The sequence below is a fragment of the Natator depressus genome, chromosome 1, assembly GCF_965152275.1.
Source record: "Natator depressus isolate rNatDep1 chromosome 1, rNatDep2.hap1, whole genome shotgun sequence".
In the NCBI taxonomy this organism is placed as follows: Eukaryota; Metazoa; Chordata; order Testudines; family Cheloniidae; genus Natator; species Natator depressus.
In genome coordinates this window covers 138,242,827-138,265,588 of record NC_134234.1, presented here as the reverse complement: position 1 = coordinate 138,265,588, position 22,762 = coordinate 138,242,827, and the positions used below count along the sequence as shown (strand labels likewise).

General features: G+C 39.9%; 1 protein-coding gene across 4 annotated transcripts in view; it reads left to right on the top strand.

Moving 5' to 3' along the window:
* SH3KBP1 (SH3 domain containing kinase binding protein 1) overlaps nucleotides 1-22,762 on the top strand; it is a 363,156-nt gene that overhangs the window by 192,125 nt on the left and 148,269 nt on the right. For all 4 annotated transcript variants that reach the window (XM_074967845.1, XM_074967825.1, XM_074967818.1 and 1 more), the window contains 2 exons: nucleotides 8,843-8,949; nucleotides 22,154-22,283. In XM_074967845.1, coding sequence (XP_074823946.1) covers nucleotides 8,843-8,949; nucleotides 22,154-22,283 — 237 coding nt within the window. The remainder of the gene's footprint in view (nucleotides 1-8,842; nucleotides 8,950-22,153; nucleotides 22,284-22,762) is intronic.

Sequence of the window (22,762 nt, the reverse complement as noted above, 5' to 3'; positions counted from 1 at the left end):
CTGCTACGCAAGATCCATAAACCTGGAAATCCTGGACGCCCCATCATTTCAGGATTTGGCACCCTGAGAGCAGGACTGTCTGGCTATGTAGACTCCTTCCTCAGGCCCTACGCCACCAGCAGTCCCAGCTATCATCGAGACACCACTGACTTCCTGAGGAAACTACAATCCATTGGTGATCTTCCTGAAAACACCATCCTGGCCACTATGGATGTAGAAGCCCTCTACACCAACATTCCACACAAAGATGGACTACAAGCCGTCAAGAACACTATCCCCGATAATGTCACGGCTAACCTGGTGGCTGAACTTTTTGTTCTCACCCATAACTATTTCGCATTTGGGGACACTGTATACCTTCAAGTCAGTGGCACTGCTATGGGTACCCGCATGGCCTCACAGTATGTCAACATTTTTATGGCTGACTTAGAACAACACTTCCTCAGCTCTCGTCCCCTAATGCCCCAATTCTACTTGCACTATATTGATGACATCATCATCTGGACCCATGGAAAAGAAGCCCTTGAGGAATTCCACCATGATTTCAACAATTTCCATCCCACCATCAACCTCGCCTGGACCAGTCCACTCAAGAGATCCATTTCCTGGACAATACGGTGCTAATAAGCGATGGTCACATAAACACCACCCTACACCGGAAACCTACTGACTGCTATACTTACCTACATGCCTCCAGCTTTCATCCTGAACACACCACATGATCCATTGTCTACAGCCAAGCTCTACGATACAACCGCATTTACTCCAACCCCTCAGACAGAGACAAACACCTACAAGGTCTCTATCAAGCATTCTTACAACTACAGTGCCCACCTGCTGAAGTGAAGAAACAGATTGACAGAGCCAGAAGAGTACCGAGAAGTTACCTACTAAAGGACAGGCCCAACAAAGAAAATAACAGAATGCCACTAGCCATTACCTTCAGCCCCCAACTAAAACCTCTCCATCAAGGAGCATTATCAAGGATCTACAACCTATCCTGAAGGATGACCCATCACTCTCACAGATCTTGGGAGACAGGCCAGTCCTTGCTGACAGACAGCCCCCCAACCTGAAGCAAATACTCACTCACCAGCCACCACACACAACACAACAAAAACACTAACCCAGAACCCTATCCTTGCAACAAAGCCCGTTGCCAACTGTGTCCACATATCTATTCAGGGGACACAATTATAGGGCCTAATCACATCAGCCACACTATCAGAGGCTCGTTCACCTGCACATCTACCAATGTGATATATGCCATCATGTGCCAGCAATGCCACTCTGCCATGTACATTGGCCAAACTGGACAGTTTCTACGTAAAAGAATAAATGTACACAAACCAGATGTCAAGAATTATGGACACAAATCAGACGTCAAGAATTATAACATTCAAAAACCAGTCGAAGAACACGTCAATCTCTTCGGTCACTCAATTACAGACCTAAAAGTGGCAATTATTCAACAAAAAAACTTCAAAAACAGACTCCAACGAGAGACTGCTGAATTGGAATTAATTTGCAAACTGGACACCATTAACTTAGGCTTGAATAAAGACTGGAAGTGGATGTGTCATTACACAAAGTAAAATTATTTCCCCATATTTATTCCCCTCTCCGCCCCCCACTGTTCCTCAGACGTTCTTGTCAACTGCTGGAAATGACCCACCTTGATTATCACTACAAAAGGTTTTTTTCCTCTCCTGCTGGTAATAGCTCACCTTATCTGATCACTCTCGTTACAGTGTGTATGGTAACACCCATTGTTTCATGTTCTCTGTGTATATAAATCTCCCTACTGTATTTTCCACTGCATGCATCCAATGAAGTGAGCTGTAGCTCACAAAAGCTTATGCTCAAATAAACGTGTTAGTCTCTAAGGTGCCACAAGTACTCCTTTTCTTTTCATGATCCCCACAGTTGTTATACTTCGTACTTCTGTAAAATTTTTGGGATCTCGGAGTTTTACAAATATTAAGTTAGGCTCACAATAAATGAGGGAGGGAGGAAAATACAATTTCTCCTATTTACAAATGGGGAAATAGAGGCCCAAAGATCTTATGGATCCTCAAAGCCACACAGTGACTAGGTGGTCGAGCAGAGAAGAGAAGGCTCTTTGTTCTGTGCTTTACTCACTCGCTGTTTGTTCCTAAATTTTAAAATGTAGGAGATTTTTCACTATTAAGATTCCCCCCCGCCCACGGTTTTCTTGGATTTTCCATGTGCCTAATGCTCTGCTGTCAATGGAGCTGAAGTCAATGGAGTTGCACTCATTTTATTTTTAACTTTTTCTGGTTTTGCTGTGACATGAAGTGGATTTCAAAGCATTTGCCTCTTGTCTCTTTTCCTCTATCTTTCTCACAGGAGCAGGATTAAGAAAATAGCAGTAGAGAAGACAGTATATTGGATGGATGGGGGTTATAGCTCCTTGTTTATTCTACACTGTCCCTATTGCATTGTAGAGTGGACCCATTTCACGCACATTGAAGCTGTGTTGGATGGATAATTACTGAAGCCACTAGGAATGTTTCTAAACATATACTGTATATCTTTCCTCCTTCACCCCATGACTTTTGTATATCTTTTTTACCTGCTGGACTGCAGCATTGAAGGAGCTTCCTTTCACTCGTCCTTTTCTTGTACTAAGACTTGCATCACATTATTAGAGGACCTCCCATAGAATCATAGGATATCAGGGTTGGAAAGGACCTCAGGAGGTCATCTAGTCCAACCTCCTGCTCAAAGCAGGACCAATCCCCAACTAAATCATCCCAGCCAGAGCTTTGTCAAGCCTGACCTTAAAAACCTCGAAGGAAGGAAATTCCACCACCTCCCTAGGTAACCCATTCCAGTGCTTCATCACCCTCCTAGTGAAAAAGTTTTTCCTAATATCCAACCTAAACCTCCCCCACTGCAACTTGAGACCATTACTCCTTGTTCTGTCATGTTGTTTTCTTGCTCATTGAGCAAGTCCTGATCAGCCTTAGGAGATGCATTAAGGACCCTAAGTATACTTTTTAAAAATGTATTTATGTATATTACCTTAGCACCTAGGAGCCCCCAGTCATGGACGAGGATCCCATTCTGCTAGGTGCTGTACAAACGCACAACAAAACAACAGTCCCAGTTCCAAAGAGATTACAATAAAGTGATTACATCTTTGTGGTAGTAAGAAGTTTTGAAACAAAACGTCATTTCATACAGAAAAATCCAAATGTTTCGTTTTATTTGATGTGAAATGTTTTATTAGTTTTTTTTTCAGATTTTATTAGTTTTCTTTCCCCACCTGAAACAATTTGATGAAATTGACACAAATTTACATTTCCCCCCAAAATAAGTTGTGTGTGAAAAATTTTGACCAGCTCTGTTCTTGGGAGTAAAATAAGACCAGTTGAGCCTGTCTAAAACTGGACAGCTTGCATGAGGTATACATGTGCACAGTGAGTGAGAGTGAGCTGCTGACCAAGTAATGCTGACCAGAGGAGATAGTGTAAGAGGAGAGACTGGATGTGTAGTTGTAGAAAAGGCCTTCCTCTCAACCCGGGTAGCTAAACTTCCAAATTTAGAAAACATCTGTGGGATTCCTGGAGTTTGTAAGTGTACCTTGATTTGAGGCTTAATGTCTTCATGTTCCTTTTACATGGATATCAATCTTTTTGTTTAAAACAAGTCAATTCACCTTGAAGATCCAGGGAAGACACACTTTTATAGCAATCACACAAAAATATCATAAGTAAATATGCAAAAAAAAAGAGAGATTCACTATCAGTAGTATCCAGTGCTGCACCGATTTCTTATTCTCTTAGGCCACGTGTACACTACTGGCTAAATCAGCACCGCTGCAATTGATTCAGTGGTGTCAATTTAGCAGGTTTGGTGAAGACACGCTAAGTTGATGGGAGAGTGCTCTCCTGCTGACATCTGTACTCCACCTCCCTGAGCGCTCTCCCGTTGACATAGCGCTGTGTAGGCACCGCTGTAAGTCGATCTAACTTATGTCGACTTCAGTTATGTAACTTGCGTAACTAAACTAGCGTAACTTAGATCGACTTAAATTCATAGATATTAAGGTCAGAAGGGACCATTATGATCATCTAGTCCTGCACAACGCAGGCCACAGAATCTCACCCACCCACTCCTGCGAAAAACCTCTCACCTGTCTGAGCTATTGAAGTCCTCAAATCATGGTTTAAAGACTTCAAGGAGCAGAGAATCCTCCAGCAAGTGACCCGTGCCCCATGCTACAGAAGAAGGCGAAAAACTGCCCTGGAGGAAAATTCCTTCCCGACCCCAAATATGGCGATCAGCTAAACCCTGAGCATATGGGCAAGATTCACCAGCCAGATACTACAGAACATTCTTTCCTGGGTAACTCAGATCCCACCCCATCTAGCATCCCATCACAGGCCATTAGGCCTATTTACCATGAATATTTAAAGATCAATTAATTACCAAAATCATGTTATCCCATCACACCATCTCCTCCATAAACTTATTGAGTTTAATCTTAAATCCAGATAGATCTTTTGCCCCCACTGCTTCCCTTGGAAGGCTATTCCAAAACTTCACTCCTCTGATGGTTAGAAACCCTCGTCTAATTTCAAGTCTGAACTTCCTGGTGGCCAGTTTATATCCATTTGTTCTTGTGTCCACACTGGTACTGAGCTTAAATAATTCCTCTCCCTCTCCGGTATTTATCCCTCTGATATATTTATAGAGAGCAATCATATCTCCCCTCAACCTTCTTTTGGTTAGGCTAAACAAGCCAAGCTCCTTGAGTCTCCTTTCATAAGACAAGTTTTCCATTCCTCGGATCATCCTAGTAGCCCTTCTCTGTACCTGTTCCAGTTTGAATTCATCCTTCTTAAACATGGGAGACCAGAACTGGACACAGTATTCCAGGTGAGGTCTCACCAGTGCCTTGTAAAACGGTACTAAAACCTCCTTATCTCTACTGGAAATACCTCTCCTGATGCATCCCAAGACCGCATTAGCTTTTTTCACGGCCACATCACATTGGCGGCTCATAGTCATCCTATGATCAACCAATACTGCAAGGTCCTTCTCCTCCTCCGTTATTTCTAACTGATGCGTCCCTAGCTTATAACTAAAATTCTTGTTGTTAATCCCTAAATGCATAACCTTATACTTCTCACTATTAAATTTCATCCTATTACTATTACTCCAGTTTACAAGGTCATCCAGATCCTCCTGTATGATAGCCCAGTCCTTCTCTAAATTGGCAATACCTCCCAGCTTTGAATCATCTGCAAACTTTATTAGCACACAACCACTTTTTGTTCCGAGGTCAGTAATAAAAAGATTAAATAAGATTGGTCCCAAAACTGACCTTTGAGGAACTCCACTGGTAACCTCCCTCTAGCCTGACAGTTCACCTTTCAGTATGACCCATTGTAGTCTCCCCTTTAACCAATTCCTTATCCACCTTTCAATTTTCCTATTGATCCCATTCTTTTCCAATTTAACTAATAATTCCCCATGTGGCACTGTATCAAACACCTTACTGAAATCTAGGTAAATGAGATCCACTGTGTTTCCTTTATCTAAAAAATCTGTTACTTTCTCAAAGAAGGAGATCAGGTTGGTTTGGCACGATCTACCTTTTTTAAAACCATGTTGTATTTTGTCCCATTTACCATTGACTTCAATGTCCTTAACTACTTTCTCCTTCAAAATTTTTTCCAAGACCTTGCATACTACAGATGTCAAACTAAAAGGCCTGTAGTCACCCGGATCACTTTTTTTCCCTTTCTTAAAAATAGGAACTATGTTAGCAATTCTCCAATCATACGGTACAACCCCTGAGTTTACAGATTCATTAAAAATTCTTGCTAATGGGCTTGCAATTTCGGGTGCCAATTCCTTTAATATTCTTGGATGAAGATTATCTGGGGCACCCCGATTTAGTCCCATTAAGCTGTTTGAATTTCGCTTCTACCTCAGATATGGTAATCTCTACCTCCATATCCTCATTCCCATTTGTCATGCTACCATTATCCCTAAGATCCTCATTAGCCTTATTAAAGACTGAGGCAAAGTATTTGTTTAGATATTGGGCCATGCCTAGATTATCCTTGACCTCCACTCCATCCTCAGTGTTTAGTGGTCCCACTTCTTCTTTCTTTGTTTTCGTCTTATTTATATGGCTATAGAACCTTTTACTATTGGTTTTAATTCCCTTTGCAAGGTCCAACTCTACTTGACTTTTAGCCTGTCTCACTTTATCCCTACATGTTCTGACCTCAATAAGGTAGCTTTCCTTGCTGATCCCTCCCATCTTCCACTCCCTATATGCTTTCTGCTTTTTCTTAATCACCTCTCTGAGATGCTTGCTCATCCAGCTTGGTCTACAACTCCTGCCTATGAATTTTTTCCCCTTTCTTGGGATGCAGGCTTCCCATAGCTTCTGCAGCTTTGACTTGAAGTAATCCCAGGCCTCCTCTGCCTTTAGATCCGTAAATTCTTCAGTCCAATCCACCTCCCTAACTAATTTCCTTAATTTTTGAAAGTCAGCCCTTTTGAAATCAAAAACCCTAGTTGCAGATTTATTTTTGTTAATCCTTCCGTTCAGTTTGAACTAAATTAGCTCATGATCACTTGAACCAAGATTATCCCCTACAACCATTTCTTCTATGAGGTCCTCAATACTCACCAAAACCAAATCTAAAATGGCATCCCCTTTAGTCGGTTCAGCAACTACTTGATGAAGGAATCCATCAGCTATCGCATCTAGGAAAATCTGAGCCCTCTCTCTTATTATTACTAGCTCTCGTCCTCCAGTCTATATCTGGGAAGTTAAAGTCTCCCATGATTACGCAGTTTCCCTTAGTATTTACTTTATTAAAAACATTAAAAAGGACTCTATCCATATCCACATCCAAATTAGATCCCGGTGGTCTATAGCACACCCCAAGCACTATCCCAGCAGAGGCTCTAATAGTTTTCTTCCCCAATGTAATTTTTGCCCAGACGAACTCTGTCTTATCCATTCCATTGCTTCTTATTTCTTGATATACAATGCTACTCCACCACCTTTACCTTTATGTTGGTCTTTCCTAAGCAGCACATACCCTTCAATACCTGTAGTCCAGTCATGACTACTATTCCACCATGTTTCTGTTACCCCTATAATATCTGGTTTCACTTCCTGCACCAGTAGCTCTAGTTCCTCCATTTTGTTACCTAGGCTCCTCGCATTGGTGTAGACCAGCCCTTAGAAATGTCAAAATCATTTATCCTTGAGTCACCCAATGTTGATTATAAAATACCATGGCAACTGACGTACTTCAGTCTGTCAAATCAGTCAACAGTTACTACTTTGTAAGTGCTGATATTCATATAATGAGTACGTTTATCTTTAGAAAAAAGTCTGTTTTTTATTTGCAGCCTCTAATTTTTGCACAGTCCTGAAGGCATTCTATACAGAATGTATTTATTAGGATACCGCCCAGAAATCACTCTAATGAAATCATCATCGTCACACAGTACTTTTTATTTGTATAAGTGAAGAAAAATAAACTTAACATTTTATGAGATAGTTAGGTCAACTGCATTAAAATATATTTTTATTTTTTTAAAATTCAAATAGTCATCTGCTGTTTATACTATACCTCAAAGACAAGGGAAACTTTCTCCTAAAGCCCAAGATGGGAAAATTTAAAAGCTAAGTCATCTAGTGAAGGTAAAATTGCCTTTCAAATTTGTCTGCATGGGACTTCCCCCTGCCTTTTTTTCTTTTTAAAGACCAGCTTTCCAAACTGAAAAAAAGAGAATCATCAATGATATGACTTTTCTCATTCATTTGTCCTAAGGAGCATTTCTAGTACTGTCAATGAGTATTTCTGTAGAGTAAACATCATACTGACTGCATGACTTTTTTTGAAATAGAAGTCTAGGGGCATTTGGACAGTAATTATGAAGACACACCTGATTTGTGTGTGCGAATTTGAGGAGATTTAATATTTCAGTTTGTAAGTAAACAAATTACTCATGAAGTGAAGAAATATATTGACAGTTTTTTCATATGGTATTTGGTATGGTTCCTGCATTGCAAGGCATCTGAACAAGAAATTTCCTTATTTATGACAGAGGGAGCTGTATTTTAATTGGTTTCTATCACTCTACCTCCATCATGCCCACATGCAAAATGCTGTTACTATTCTTTGTTTTGCTAAGTGGTTCTTTAACCAGAAGAGGGTGGGTAGGATGTTTCAGCAGGTAAATTACAGAAAGTTTTCTCTTTCCCTCTCAGTTCCACAAAAAAGTCTAAATATCGATAGATACTGAGCTGTTTGTTTAGCAAGCAATATTCCAAAACTGAATCGTCCCATTTACCTGGCTGCATTTAAATCAACACCCTAAATTTAGAATAGTGCACAAGTATGCCATTTAAAAATATATATCTATGGAAGATGAGCCTACTGGTGCACTGATATTTAAAAAAGAGAGAGAGCAAGCAGAAGCAGTAGTAGTAGAAGAAGAAGAAAGACCATTTATTCTTACTTGAATATCTCATTGTATCAATTTACATCAAAAGACAAAAATAGTTCGAAGGAATAATATGCTCTGTGGTCCTCTGAAAAAATCTGAATATTCGTCTTTTTTTTTGTAAACCGATCCTAGGCACATTTATTAGGGATTGCAAACATTCAAAAAGTTTTGAATAGTGCTCATTTAGAACAGTGCAATTCATCTTCAGTGCTGTCCCATGGAGTGTGTTCAGGGGCACAGTGTAGCTGGGTTGTTTGTTCAGGAAGCCTCATTTTATTTAAATTTTCATCTAAATATTTTGCTCTATTCTTTCATCTCCATCTAGGGGAGAGAAATAGGAGGAGAAGATGTCAGGTGGCTTTCAGTTACATGCCTCAGAATGACGATGAGCTGGAGTTAAAAGTTGGTGACATCATTGAAGTGATGGGAGAAGTAAGTAACTCTTACGTACTGTGTAGGCCACAGTCTTCATTTGCTTTTTACATGCTAACCTTTCAGAGGGTAATATGTTTTAAAACAATTCAAAAGAGTTTTTTATTGTTTTTTTGTTTGTGTTGTGTCAGTTTAGATTTTTTGCCCCTTATGATTATGTTGTAATTTGATCTGCTTGAAAGCTTTACCTGCAGGAATATGCGCATACTCCACACCAAGTGGCATTTAAACACAGATCAGTTTCTTGGATTGGGCACCATTTACAAAAGTTTACGCTTAGAACCAAAAGCTTAGAACCTGCAAGTAGTTCTGCATACGGAGATCTGCTTGTCAGATCGATTCTATACAGCTTCTGAGGACTTGATCTTGCGCCATTGAAGCTGTTGGAAGTTATGCTTTTGATTTAAATATCGGGACTGGGAACTAAAATACTAACCTGGAATCTTTAGAATGAATCAGGATATGCTCAGTCATTTAATTTTATTTATTGAGCATTAAAACAATCTATTAAGGATTCAGTTTGATGAAAAGTCCAATAAAAGGCAGGTTTTCAGCTGCCGAGATTTATTTTCAGGGATTTTTTTCAATGACTGAGCAGCTAACAAATCAGCATTTGTTATTCTGCTGAGGATATGGCCAGTTTTATTTCTCTTTTATCCGTCACTTAAATAACCAACAATCCATTTAAAAAAAAAAGTTCTTTGCAATCTGGTCAGGTCTCTCAGTTGCCTGTGAAAAGACTAAACTTGACATACCCAAATGTGAGGGGCTTAGTAATCACTGTTTCTTCTTTAACCTGAGTGCACATACTGCACATTTTCCTTCCCAGAACCAGACATCTCATGTCATCTAACTAACCTTATTTTGGCTGTGAGCAGAATTGTAATGTAGGATGTCAAGATTATAAGATATTGGCTAGGACATTTGGATGACACTATTCAGCCAACATTCTAATGAGTTCCAAGACTGAATTTAAGCTCATCTTGCTGTGCAATTTGAAACATATTAGACATTACATGAACATAGAAAACCTCCCTTGAATTGTCTCACTTCAAACTTGATAAATCTGTCTTTGAAGAACAAGGTGATGGAATAAAAAGTCCTCCTAACATAATCTAAATAGGCCCATCCATGAGGAAGAACTATCACCCTCCAATGAATCATATAAGTAACTAATTTAATTGAGAGCCCTCTAAAGTTCAGCCAACAAATGTATCTCTTATTTCTTTTCACACACATTTTAATAACTTCCTTTTTCTGTAATCAGTACAATTTTTCAAATCCAGATGAAATTGAAAATGTTTACGTTACATGTGGAAGTTGTAGACATATGAAAATGAAACATTCCACTCCCTCACCCTCCACCACATACCCACCCCTGCTAATAGTTAAGGGAATGTTTTTCATAAGTAGGTGTTTACATAATATTTAAAATATATTCAATTAGTAATACACACATCTGGCATGGAATTCATAATTCTGTCTTGATTGGCACTGCTGAAGGGAGCCTGAGTGTCTTGCAGATTCTCTGCTCTAAGAAAATGTACAGTATTAGCTAAGGCAAGGTTCTATTGGGCAGACCTGGGGGAAGCACTGCTGGGATTACTTTTACTGCTGCACTGAAAAGGTTTGCCAATGGCTTGCATGTGGTGTTGACCATAATGCCTATGGCAGCTGGCTAGAGAATAAGGGGGCCAGAAGTAGATGAGCTGTTTCCCCTTCCTAATACTCATTTGTGTCCTAGGGAAATATCCTACATTGTCATTTGCCCAAATGTAAAATCTTCCTTACTCCTCGCTGCATTAGTGCAACATAAGGTGTTATCTTAGCCTTCTGAGTGGTACCAGACTGGGTTGATGGAAGAAAAAAATTATTCTGCAAAATCAAAATTCTTAAGATCACAGCGAGTACAACCACAGGGCATTTATTATAACCAGGGTTGTTTTTTAGAATGGTGATGCAGAATAGATTGTCTGTGTTCTGTTTTTGCCCCACTGCCTTTGTGATCAGTATCTATTCCTATGAAAGTACAGCAGGCTTTTTTCACCATTTCACAGGACCTTTATCTGCCACAGAAAGCTGCAGCAGTAATTTACTGCTTGTCTTTCTCTGTGTCGATGTTACTGTGTACAAAGGCATAGCACTGCAGTGTGAACCATGGCACTTCTGACACCCCATAAATACCACTTTACTTAGAGGAATTCATCTTTAAGATGTGAATGCCTAACCTGTGGAATTATTAAGAATATAAGCACCTCAGTAGTGCAAACCAGAAACATATTTCTGTAAAGTTTTACTTTATGATGTACCATAACATGTGCATTCAAATGATGAATGCGCAAACCTATTATATTAATCATGCTTTGCAAAATGTCCATTACTATTTAGTAGCGCCAGCACAAAATTTACTTGCTCAGTCTAAACCATTGTGATTGAATGGTAGTTTATTTGCTTGTTAAAAAATTATTTACCCTGTGTAAATTTTGCAAGGTTAGATCATACAGCTATCCTCACTTATTCCAAGTCCTCCCTTCCACCCACCAAATCTTTTTTATTCACAGTATGAGGTATGATGTCATGCCTGTGAATTTTAAGCCTTGTCTACACAATCAAGTTGCACCAGTTTAAATTAAATTGGTCTGAAACTGATTTAGTTAAACCAGTGCAAACTCCTGTGTGAACACTCATTTCGGTTTGAGTGGCTCACTTTTAATTTATTCTAAACCAATTTGTAACTGACTTAAACTAATCCAAAATAAGCTTGGTTTAGAGTGAAATAAAAGTGTGTACACAGCCTTTTACACTGATTTAGCTAAATCTGTTTAAAACACACTTTTAGTTAGACCAGTACAACTTTCCCATATAGCCAAACTCTTAGATTTCACCTGTTAGAGACAGAAGCTGCCCCCCCATTGTATTCTTCTACTGTGCTGTGTCTTTCAAGTATCAGTTTAGGAACTGAGATCTATGGTCTCCGCGGAAGTAAGGAGGTCTCTTAGAGTATGGTTACAATAAGCAAGATCCTGTGGTAGTGAGTCTCAGAGCCTGGGTCTACAGTGCTCAAAATAGCTGTGGAGACATTCAGTCTTGGGCAGGAGCTTGGGCTCTGAAGCCTGGGGGGAGGGGAGGGGTGTTGCTGGCTCCAGAGCCCAAGTCCACACAATCACATGGCTATTTTTAGCACCATAGTACCAGCCCCGCAAGCCTGAGTCTGTAGATCCAGGCTCTGAGATTCACTGCTGTGGGATCCAGCTTGTTATGTAGACATACCCTTAGGGTTTTCTATAGCACCTGTGGTAGGTACAGATAGGTATTATAGAAAGCCCGACTAGCAGAAACTGTTTTGGGGTTTGAGTGTAGTGGAGCAGCAAAAAGTTACAAGTTTGCTGTGTCTTATGTAAATTAAACTATTGCAGCATGAATTGTAAGATTACAATTCTATCAAAGTATTTGAATTGCTAAACAAACTACATGCACTTTGCTTTTTTGGTTGATGTCATAAGAACCCCTTGATGGAATTATAGCCCTTTAATTCACAGTTCCTTCCTGGTTGTTCTATATGGCATATAAAGGTATTTAATATAATAAGATCAAACAGTCAAAAGTAGCTACATTTCCACCATTTCTAAGGTTTATGAATGATAACTCTTTATATGTAGTTCGTTTTCCAAGCTCATTAGTTATAACTTTAATTACAATTGTCCCAAAATGCAGCTATAGCCATCTAATTCTCTTACTGAATGTAAACATTCAAATACCCGTTGCAGTTTTTTCTAGTTCATATAATGCTGAACAATTCTGCCAGGTTAAGAACATTTGGAATGTCACTTGACAGTTTTGAGCATGTATTCAGTTTTGATTATTCTATAATTATATTGCAATACACTTTAAGGCCCAATCCTCTTTACGAGCAGTGTCTTGGACTATGTAGAGTACTTAAAGTTAAGCATGCTAGTCAGTCTGTGCGGTATTGGGGCCTTAAAATATACTGCAGTTCTTTATACGCAGAAGTGGTAGTGCTGCCTATAGTTAAGGATGTCTAACATTTCCATTAAAAAAAGAAAAGGAGGACTTGTGGCACCGTAGAGACTAACAAATTTATTTGAGCATAAGCTTTCTTTTTGCGGATACAGACGAACACGGCTGCTACTCTGAAACATTTCCATTGTAACACCCTGCTTTCAGTTTCTTATAACTTTAACAATTCACACTAAATGTTTACATGCTGGGTGTCTGCCTCACGTTGAACTTATTGTTTTGCAAGTCTCAGCTCAAAGTTTACAAGAACAGTGAAAAATGTTTTACTGCTCTCACCAAAAAATTCTTATAACCATTTTATTGAGACGCTTTGGAGCAAGAGCTTAAAATTTGGCAGAGAGGTGGCCGTAGTGTCAGGGATGTGCCTTTTGCTGTTCCTATCAAAATTCCACATATGATCAAGATATAAACCTTTGAATACCTTCTGTCTGTACCAAGCATGCTGAATGCGAGAGATATAGGGGCTGAGCCGGATTTTTCCCACAATAGCTCTTCCTGGTTGCTGCGGGCCACTAGGTGGTTGGCACCAGAACTGAAAGCAGGGAGACTGCCTCTTTTGTGCTCTCAATGCTCCCCCTGCTGTCACGCAGGTTGCGAGGATAAGGCGGAAGCAACCTGCCTTAAACGCAACGTAGTAAGAAATGGTGTGGGAAGAGAATGTCACAAGGTGAGGGAAGAAGCTCATAGATGGAAGTGGGATTGATAGGAGCAGACGGCGACAGACCCTTTTGCCTCATAGCAGAGCCTAACAACACTAAAGCGCATACTCTCCATCAGAAACTGAAATTGAACCCAGTAGTCCTGTGCCTCTACATTCATCTGCTGTCAGTAAATAGCTGTAAAACCCACAGGCAAAGTGTCTGATTCACCCTTATATGGCTGGTCCACATAGAGGATCACAATATTACTGCTGCGAGATACTCTTCTAGCTCAAGTGGTAGAGAACTCTGCTATGGATCTAAGGGTCTGAACCTGCAGATGGCCCAAGTTGAGGGACAGTACTGTTCCAGATGATGACATTTTTTAATTTTAATGGTTTTAAATTTTTTTTTAAATTAAGTAATTACAGTTTTAAAAACCTACATTAAAAAAAACATTAAGGTTGCAAATTTAAGCACTAAAAGTTAGGAAATGCCACATTAAGTTTACTTGTGCAATCTTAATTCAGTCTCCTTGTGCACATGCATTGACATATGGCCTTTGGTTACATGTTCACATACAGTTTTTTCCACAAGATCCCCTGGCTTACTCAGTGCACAGGATGGGACTGTGCTTTGGGACTGAAGCTTGTATGTTTGTAGTTACTCCTGGGAGAATTCTGCACCACTGTGCAATGCAGAATTTGTGCAGAATTAATGTTCTGTGCAGCATTTCATTTTTCTCTGCAGAATTGGTGCTGCAGAGCTGCTTTTCACTACTAGGGGCTGCTGGACCCAGCAAAGCCCTGGTCTCTAGCTTACAAATACAGGACACTCCTGGGGAGGTGCGTGCGTGCGTGCATGCATGCATGCATGCGTGGAGCTGGATGGTTCCCGGCAGCTGCAATTCCTGTAACACCCTGAAGGAAGGAGGCAGCATTCCAGAAACTGTACAAACCTAGGACCCAGAATCAGGCTGTTTCTCTCTCTGGATCCCTGGGCTGTGGGAGCATAGGGGGATGCGGGTGACTGGGATAGGGGGCCCTGCGGCTGGGCTCTGAGGGTGTAGGAGGATGCAGGTGTCTGGGCCAGGGTGAGGGTGGGGCCTCCCTGCGGCTGGGCTCTGGGGGGCAGGGTGTTGGTGTCTAGAGACCAGAGGGGGGGAGTTTTCCCCCAAGATGTGCTCAGCTAACATGAGTGACACACCCAGACTGAGGCACCCAACTAAAAAATAACAGAGAAACAGGAACTGGGTTGTCATAGGGGTTTCTTTAATTCACTACTGCTGGGGGAATCTTTTGTTGTCTGTATTGTTACCGACATGGTTGCTGACAGGTATTTTGAAATAAATTACCAAAATAATTGAATCTGGTGTGATCATATAGTGTTATTTTGACAAATAAAACATTCACAATTTTGTAGAATTTTAAAATACTGTATGCAGAATTTTTAATTTTTTGGCACAGAATTTCCCCAGGAGTATGTAGTTAAGGAACCTGTTGTCTATAGGACCCCAGAGTTCCTATGTGATGCTAGTCAAGTCACTTAACCATACTTTGTCAAGGTTCGTTCCCCACTCTGAACTCTAGGGTACAGATGTGGGGACCTGCATGAAAAACCTCCTAAGCATATTTGTATCAGCTTAGGTTAAAACTTCCCCAAGGTACAAAGTATTTTTCCTTTTGTCCCTGGACTTTATTGCTGCCACCACCAAGTGTCTAACAAAATATAACTGGGAAAGAGCCCCCTTGGAAACGTCTTTCCCCCCAAAATTCCCCCAAGCCCTACACCCCCTTTCCTGGGGAAGGCTTGATAAAAATCCTCACGAATTTGCATAGGTGAACACAGACCCAAACCCTTGGATCTTAAGAACAATGAAAAAGCAATCAGGTTCTTAAAAGAAGAATTTTAATTGAAGAAAAAGTAAAACAATCACCTCTGTAAAATCAGGATGGTAAATACCTTACAGGGTAATCAGATTCAAAACATAGAGAATCCCTCTAGGCAAAACCTTAAGTTACAAAAAAGACACAAAAACCGGAATATACATTCAATTCAGCACAACTTATTTTATCAGCCATTTAAACAAAACAGAATCTAATGCATATCTAACTAGATTGCTTATTAACCCTTTACAGGAGTTCTGACCTGCATTCCTGCTCTGGTCCCGGCAGAAGAAACACACAGACAGAGAAAACCCTTTTTTTCCCCACCCCCCTCCAGCTTTGAAAGTATCTTGTCTCCTCATTGGTCATTTTGGTCAGGTGCCAGCGAGGTTATCTTTAGCTTCTTAACCCTTTACATGTGAAAAGGTTTCTCCTCTGGCCAGGAGGGATTTAAGTAAAGGTGGTTAGCCTTCCCTTTATATTTATGACACACTTGAACACTAATTGTATGTTCCTCATTTTCTGAGTGGCCAGTGTGAGACGCCTGGGGCCAGATTTGCATAAATGCTGACTGCTCACAGCTGGAAATGATGTGGACTACACCTGTGCATTGAACAGATAAAGTTCTATTAAAATGCTAAATACTCTGAAAAACCAGGCTGAGGTGTCTTAAGTTGGGCTTGCAAAAGTAGTGGAAACTTTTGACAATTTTGCCTCAATCTCTGTGCTTCAGTTCCCCAGCTGGGGATCGTAATACAGTATCTCCTCACTTAGTCGTCCCGGTTAATGTTGTTTCGTTGTTACGTTGCTGATCAATTGGGGAACATGCTCATTTAAAATTGTTCAATGCTCCGTCATAACATTGTTTGGCAACTACCTGCTTTGTCCACTGCTTGCAGGAAGAGCAGCCCGTTGCAGCTAGCTGGTGGGGGCTTGGAACCAGGGTGGACCAGCAGCCCCCCATCAGCTCCCTTATCAGCTCCCTGCTCCCCTAAGTTCCCTGCGCAGCAGCCACCCAGCAGGCTATCAATTGCTGGCAGTTCAGCTGTCCCTCCCCCCACTGCCATGTGCTGCTCCTGCCCTCTGCCTTGGAGCTGCTCCTGGGAGCCTCCTGCTTGCTGTGTAGGGGAGGGGAAGGAAAGAGGGGCTAATATCAGGGTGTCCCCCACCCTCCTACTCCTGCCCCCGCTTACCCCTTCTCCATATAGAGCAGGGTGGGGACAGGACAGGGCTCAGGACAGAGAGAGCTTGCTGGCCGCAGCTGCTAGCTCAAGTTCCTGATCTTTTCAAAGGCGATGTACTTAGAATGGTGTCAGCAAACTTAAAGGGGCAATGCACATCTCTCTCTCTCCCACACACAGGGTGTGTGTCTCTGTTTCTGTCTGCCATGCTGTCTCCCCTCCCTCCATTCATGTTGTCTTGTAGAGTGAGGCTACATTAACAACAACGAGTTAACCCTTGAGGGCTCAGCCGAATGCTAGTTCATCATTTAGCAGTAAGGCATTCCCTGGGAAATATCCCACCCTCTTCCACCCTCTAACTTCACTACCTCAACCAAGCTTCACAATCATCATTGCTGTGTACAGTATTAAATTATTTGTTTAAAACTTATACCGTGTGTGTGTGTGTGTGTATGTATGTATATACACACACACACAGTATAAGTTTTGTCTGGTGAAAAAAATTTCCCTGGAACCTAACCCCCACCCTATTTACATTAATTCTTTTGGGGAAATTGGATTCATTCAACATCAGGTCACTTAAAGTTGCATTTTTCAGGAACATAACTACAACGTTAAGTGAGGAGTTACTGTACCACATAATCTTATACGAGTGCTGTGGAGCTAAATACATTAATGTTTGTGAAGTACTGAGACACTATGGTGAGAGCAACATTATGGCCCAAAGCACTTCCATATTCACATCCTTAATCTTTGTTCAAAATATGCCCTGTTAGGTATCATTTGAAAACTAATAATTCACTGGTCAATAATATCATGGTGAAATACATGTAGCAACATGATATGTAAAGTTGTGTATTCCCCCAGTATGATGATACTAGTATATGCTCAAAACAGACAGCCTTGCCTCAGCAAGAGTTGTTAAACAGGTCTATCCTAAACAAATGAATGTGTGTTTACCTCAGTTTACAGATAAGTGGTAAATAGAACCATCAAAACATCAGGAAGAGGAGATGGCAGGAACCAGAACAATTTGCATTTTAGCAAACAAAAGTGGGGGAAGATGGAGCATAGAGCTTTCCATGTTGCCTTCCTCACAATTTGAATGAACTTTACTTTGAGGGGGTACCCCTCAGAAGAATTCATTTCAAAGATTAAATCTACTATAAAAGGAAAGGGGCAGTGATCCCCAAATTATCTCTTTCACTAAGAAGACAAAATAACCAGTGCCTGAGGGCCTCTGGAAGAGATCCTGACTGAAATGAGAGGCCCACCACATCTTGCTGGTAGATTGTGGGTTGAGAACAGTCCTCTTGAACAAAGCCTTGAACCAAACCTTGATAGATTAAGTTTCAGACTTTTAGATGTGTGCTTTTATTTTTACTTACTTGTAACCATTTCTAACTTTATCTCTTATACATGTACTCACTTAAAATAATATCTTCTTTTGTTAATTAACTTGTCTTACTGTAAATCTAAAGCAGCAGTGCTGTGTGGTGGGTTTTGTCTCCTTAAAGGAGCAAATGGATCATCTTCTTCTGAATGTTGCAGGAGAGGGCTGGACGTATCAAAGCACATGGGTCTGGGGAAGTTTAGGAATGGGAGTATGTTGGGGTCACCTGCTAACATTAGCCAAGGCTGGTAAAGACAAAAGTGTGTCTGTGATAACTGCTGGCAGGCTGTTGGATTCAAAGTGATGGAATCAGAGCTGTACAGCATGCAGAACACATGTACATGCTGGCCGCTGACTCTGTGTGTGTCCCAGGAAGGGAGCCACAAGTAGCAGAAGCATTTTGGGGCACTCAGGATTATAATGCAAGCAGTGACACAACCTCTCACTGGTCGGGCCTCACGTTGAATGAGGTGCAGTACTGGAGTACGTCACCTAATGGCACTGCAGGCTCACTACTCCGTTTACCTCTGGGTTTTTCCAAATATCTCGCCCACAGTCAGGGGGTTTTACATATGCAACTTTAATACTGGCATTTTCTAACTTTTGAGTGCTTGACTTTGCAACCTTTATGGTCTTCTAACATAGGGTTTTTGTTTATGTAATATAATATTAGAATAATTAAAACTGCATGCATGCTAAAAACTGTAATCACAGTAAATAAAGTTGAGCATGTATGTAGATCTTTACAGGATTGGCACCTATATATGTAACTTAGGTGGCAGAAAACACCTCTTCCAGATTTTCTTTCACCTGAGAGTAACTGCTACTTTAGGACTACATTAGCTGATTATATTGAAATATTATTTGCTGTGATGCAAGACCAATATGGAAGGCAAAATAATGGCTATGTATGTTGTATTATCCATATAGAGTCAAGATGGGAACCATGTGGGGTATGCTGTATTTGGAAAGGGGAAAGAATTTTCCAAGCCAGATTTCGACACAGAGCCACATATTCTGTTAGAATAAAAAGGGGGAAAATTTTTACCAGAAGCTGTAAAGTGAAGCATTTTAAATAGAATATTCAGCTATCCTTAAACTTCTAAGCCTTGGCTTCACTAGGAAAAAATGCTATGTTCTTAACTCAAGTTAACTTGTAAAATTCTAGTGAAGACAAGACAGTAGTTTTCACTTTAGTTAGAAGGTCATAAGAATGGCCATACTGGGTCAGACCAAAGGTCCATCCAGCCCAGTATCTTGAACCAAAAACAGTATATACAGTATTGTCAGTAGGAGATGGCTTAATTCAAGAACCTTTCCTCTACTACAAGAATCCTGATTTCTGTTCTGTGGTTGAGGTAAAAAAGAAGAGGATGATTTTTACAGTACATGAATGCTAGGCAAGAGTTAGGACCCAGGTGCATAAATCCTGAAAGCACTTAGCTACAGTAACAGATTTTACTGAATACTTGTACCTTCTGATAGGCTACTCACATGAATAATGCATTTCTATTTGTAAGCTTTTATTGGCTAAGAATTATCACATCATTTCAAACCATATGGCACAAGGTTGTCCCTATTTGGGGCTGTTAATTCCCAGAGACAGTTTTATATGTAGTTTGCTGTATGAAATAATCTCTAACTAGTGTGTTTAAAGTTAATAAAAATGTGCATGCACACACATACGCACACCTATGTTGTACAATGCTGTTGTTGAAAAAATATTTATTAAAACATGGAGCTCCCCAGTATCCTATGCAAACATCACTTTGCATAGTGTTTTGGAAAGACTCCACTTTTGGCTCTAGTCTCTTGCTCACTGGGCAGACACTGGAAATATCATGCAGTAGTCATCAGTAAGCATTGCAGATGATGTAAGGGTGAATAATGGTGAGATTTGTGCATGTGTGTGTATGGTACTGATATTAATTTATTAGAAATCAGTGTTATGCAAGAGGAAACATACAGAAAAAATTACTTTGGAGGGATGTAAGTGGATAATATTGGTTGGTCTCGTTTTGGTTTTATAGCATACGGGGGGAAAAAGGCAGTAAGGGCTCAATCTTGCAAGATTGAGACCTAAAGGTCTGCATAATTCCATTGTGCTTCATCTTTTGGTCATCTGTAAGTCAGACTTGAGTAACTGTTAGGGTAGTATGGGTAATGAATAAAGATTCAGTTTTGATCAATAATGTCTTCTGTGAATAATACAGTATTATAAGTAGAAATATTTTATATATGAATAGTATTAAAAGGTGCAGCTAATGATTTTAACCCTATAATTTTCCTCTTTGAAAATTATTATAGGAAAGATTTGGCTTTTGAAAATACTATTGTTTATTTTTCTCTCTGTTTTTCCCAGCCTTTTTAGTTTGACCAGAGAAGACAAAAACAAACAAGTATTATTTTTCTAGGACATATGAAAACATTGGCTGAAATCCTAGCCCCACTGAAGCCAATGGGAGTTTTGCCATTGACTTTCAGTGTGGCGGGGCCACTGTTTCACCAAGAATGTCTTGTTTCTTCTCTCTAAGGCAGCAGTTAGCTAACAACCATTATTCCTAGAGATGTGCTTGACCTCATTGATGTTACTGATGCATCAACAAGGTGTTTTGGCATGGTAAGGTACTGAAGTTGTTAAATGAAAATAGCCACATTGATTTGCATTTCATTCAAAATTAAAGGCAAAAAGTCAGCATAAAAGGACATGAATTTGTATGAGAAGCAGGAGGTGGAAAAAACCCTACAGTAAAAATAACTTGGTAAATGTACTTTATAGTAATATATCAAAAGGAAGTACCCAAACAAAAATAAATCACGGTACAGTATATGTCTGGGTTTTAAGATTCAGCTACTTCATCTATAGGTTGAGAAAATATTTTCTATAAGTTGTTGCTGGCATCCTGAATATGTTCTTAATAAATGATTTACAATATAAAAACTTGTGACTTTTACAAATATTTGCTATATAGCTGTGTTCTTAGCAAATAACTGAAACCGTTTTAATTTTTTGTTTCTAAAAAAATTAGTAAACAGCTACAACTTGCAAAGCTGCAACTTGCAAAAATTAGTAAATAGCTACAACTTGCAAAGCACTTGGAATCTGGTATTCAGAATTTTATTTTATTTATTTATTTTTTGACAGAAAGGAGATGGGTCAAACCACATTAGAGACTGATATTTCACAGACTGAAGCTGTCCTCTCCTGTCACTTTTTTGTGGATGGGCAGTGTCTGATGAATGGAAGATATTAATCTGTCAAAGATATATTTATCTGATGCAGAGAATAAATCATTCCCTGCTGTCATGTTATAACCTAAAGGCATCTGGTATTTAGGGACTGTCATTTCCTAGTATGATGCTCCCATTCCATATTGGATAGGTTACACATGAGGGAATGAATCATTTTTAGGTGATGTATTTATTTTCTACGGGAATTACATTAGGAAGTTGCTTGCTTCTTTTTCTCCCATTATTATTTATTTCTGTAGGTCCTGTTGACTCTACTGCAATCTAACACACATTAGTACTGTTCTTCATATTCTCTCAGTCTTTGCCGTTTCTTTAACTTTTACATAATACGTGGTGTCATGTCATGCAGTGAAAACCTAAAGAAGTTGCTTGTAAAGACATGGAATTTTTCAGTTAGTGTTCTTTTTCACATCCTGTCATGAATGGGGGTGTGGTGTTGCTGCGCACAGTTAATGAGCTGTCATATTTCAACCGCTGCATTTCCTTGGTGGTTGAACTAATTCTTACAAATGTGAAGTGTGCTCTGTAATTGTGAAGTATTGCTCAGTCATTTTATTCAACGGCTTGTCCACTCCCATGGTTGAACAAATAAAAAAAACTGCAGACGTGCACAGATAATATACATCCATCTCATGCATATAAAAAGGACACATGCAAATCGCATCCCATACTTGTAGAAATGCATACAAACAGCTCAAAATCAGTGTTCTTTTCACATTTGTTCTTATTCATACAATTTGTATTTTAAAACATTTAAATAAAAAAAGTACTGTATATATTAACACCCCTTTTTGTTCTGTTTCTGTCTTGTTCCAGGTGGAGGAGGGCTGGTGGGAAGGAATTCTCAATGGAAAGACTGGCATGTTTCCTTCCAACTTCATAAAGGAACTTTCTGTTGATTCTGATGATGTGGAAATTGCACAGGAGGAACAACTAATAAAGCCAAGTAAGGAACAAAGTATTATCAAGTCAGTCTATTTTTCCTCTTCTTGTTTATTGACTTGCTGGTATGCTGGGATCGTCTTACCTCTTGCTTGGAAGAGTTTCAGAATGCCTTGTTCTAAAGCTGGTGCCAGGAAAAGGTTGATTGGCTGTTGATGCTATATGGGTATTAGCACCTTCCCCTTAATTATAGCACTTTGCATTAAAGACCAATCCAGCTACAACTGTGAAGGGCCAAGGAAATGATGCCATTTCATGACTTTAGGGCTTCTGTTTCATAATGAAAATACACTACCATTTTGTCCTTACATGCAGTAGCTGAACAAAATTACCAAAACGCCTATACAATGGTTATACTTAGTTATTTTAGCAGGGGACTAGGAGTGCCAGGCCTTATTCAATGAGTCCTCCTGGGTATTTAAGGATTCATAATTATTGGTGTGGGACATGCGGCACTTTCTCCCTCCAGGTGCTGAGCATGCT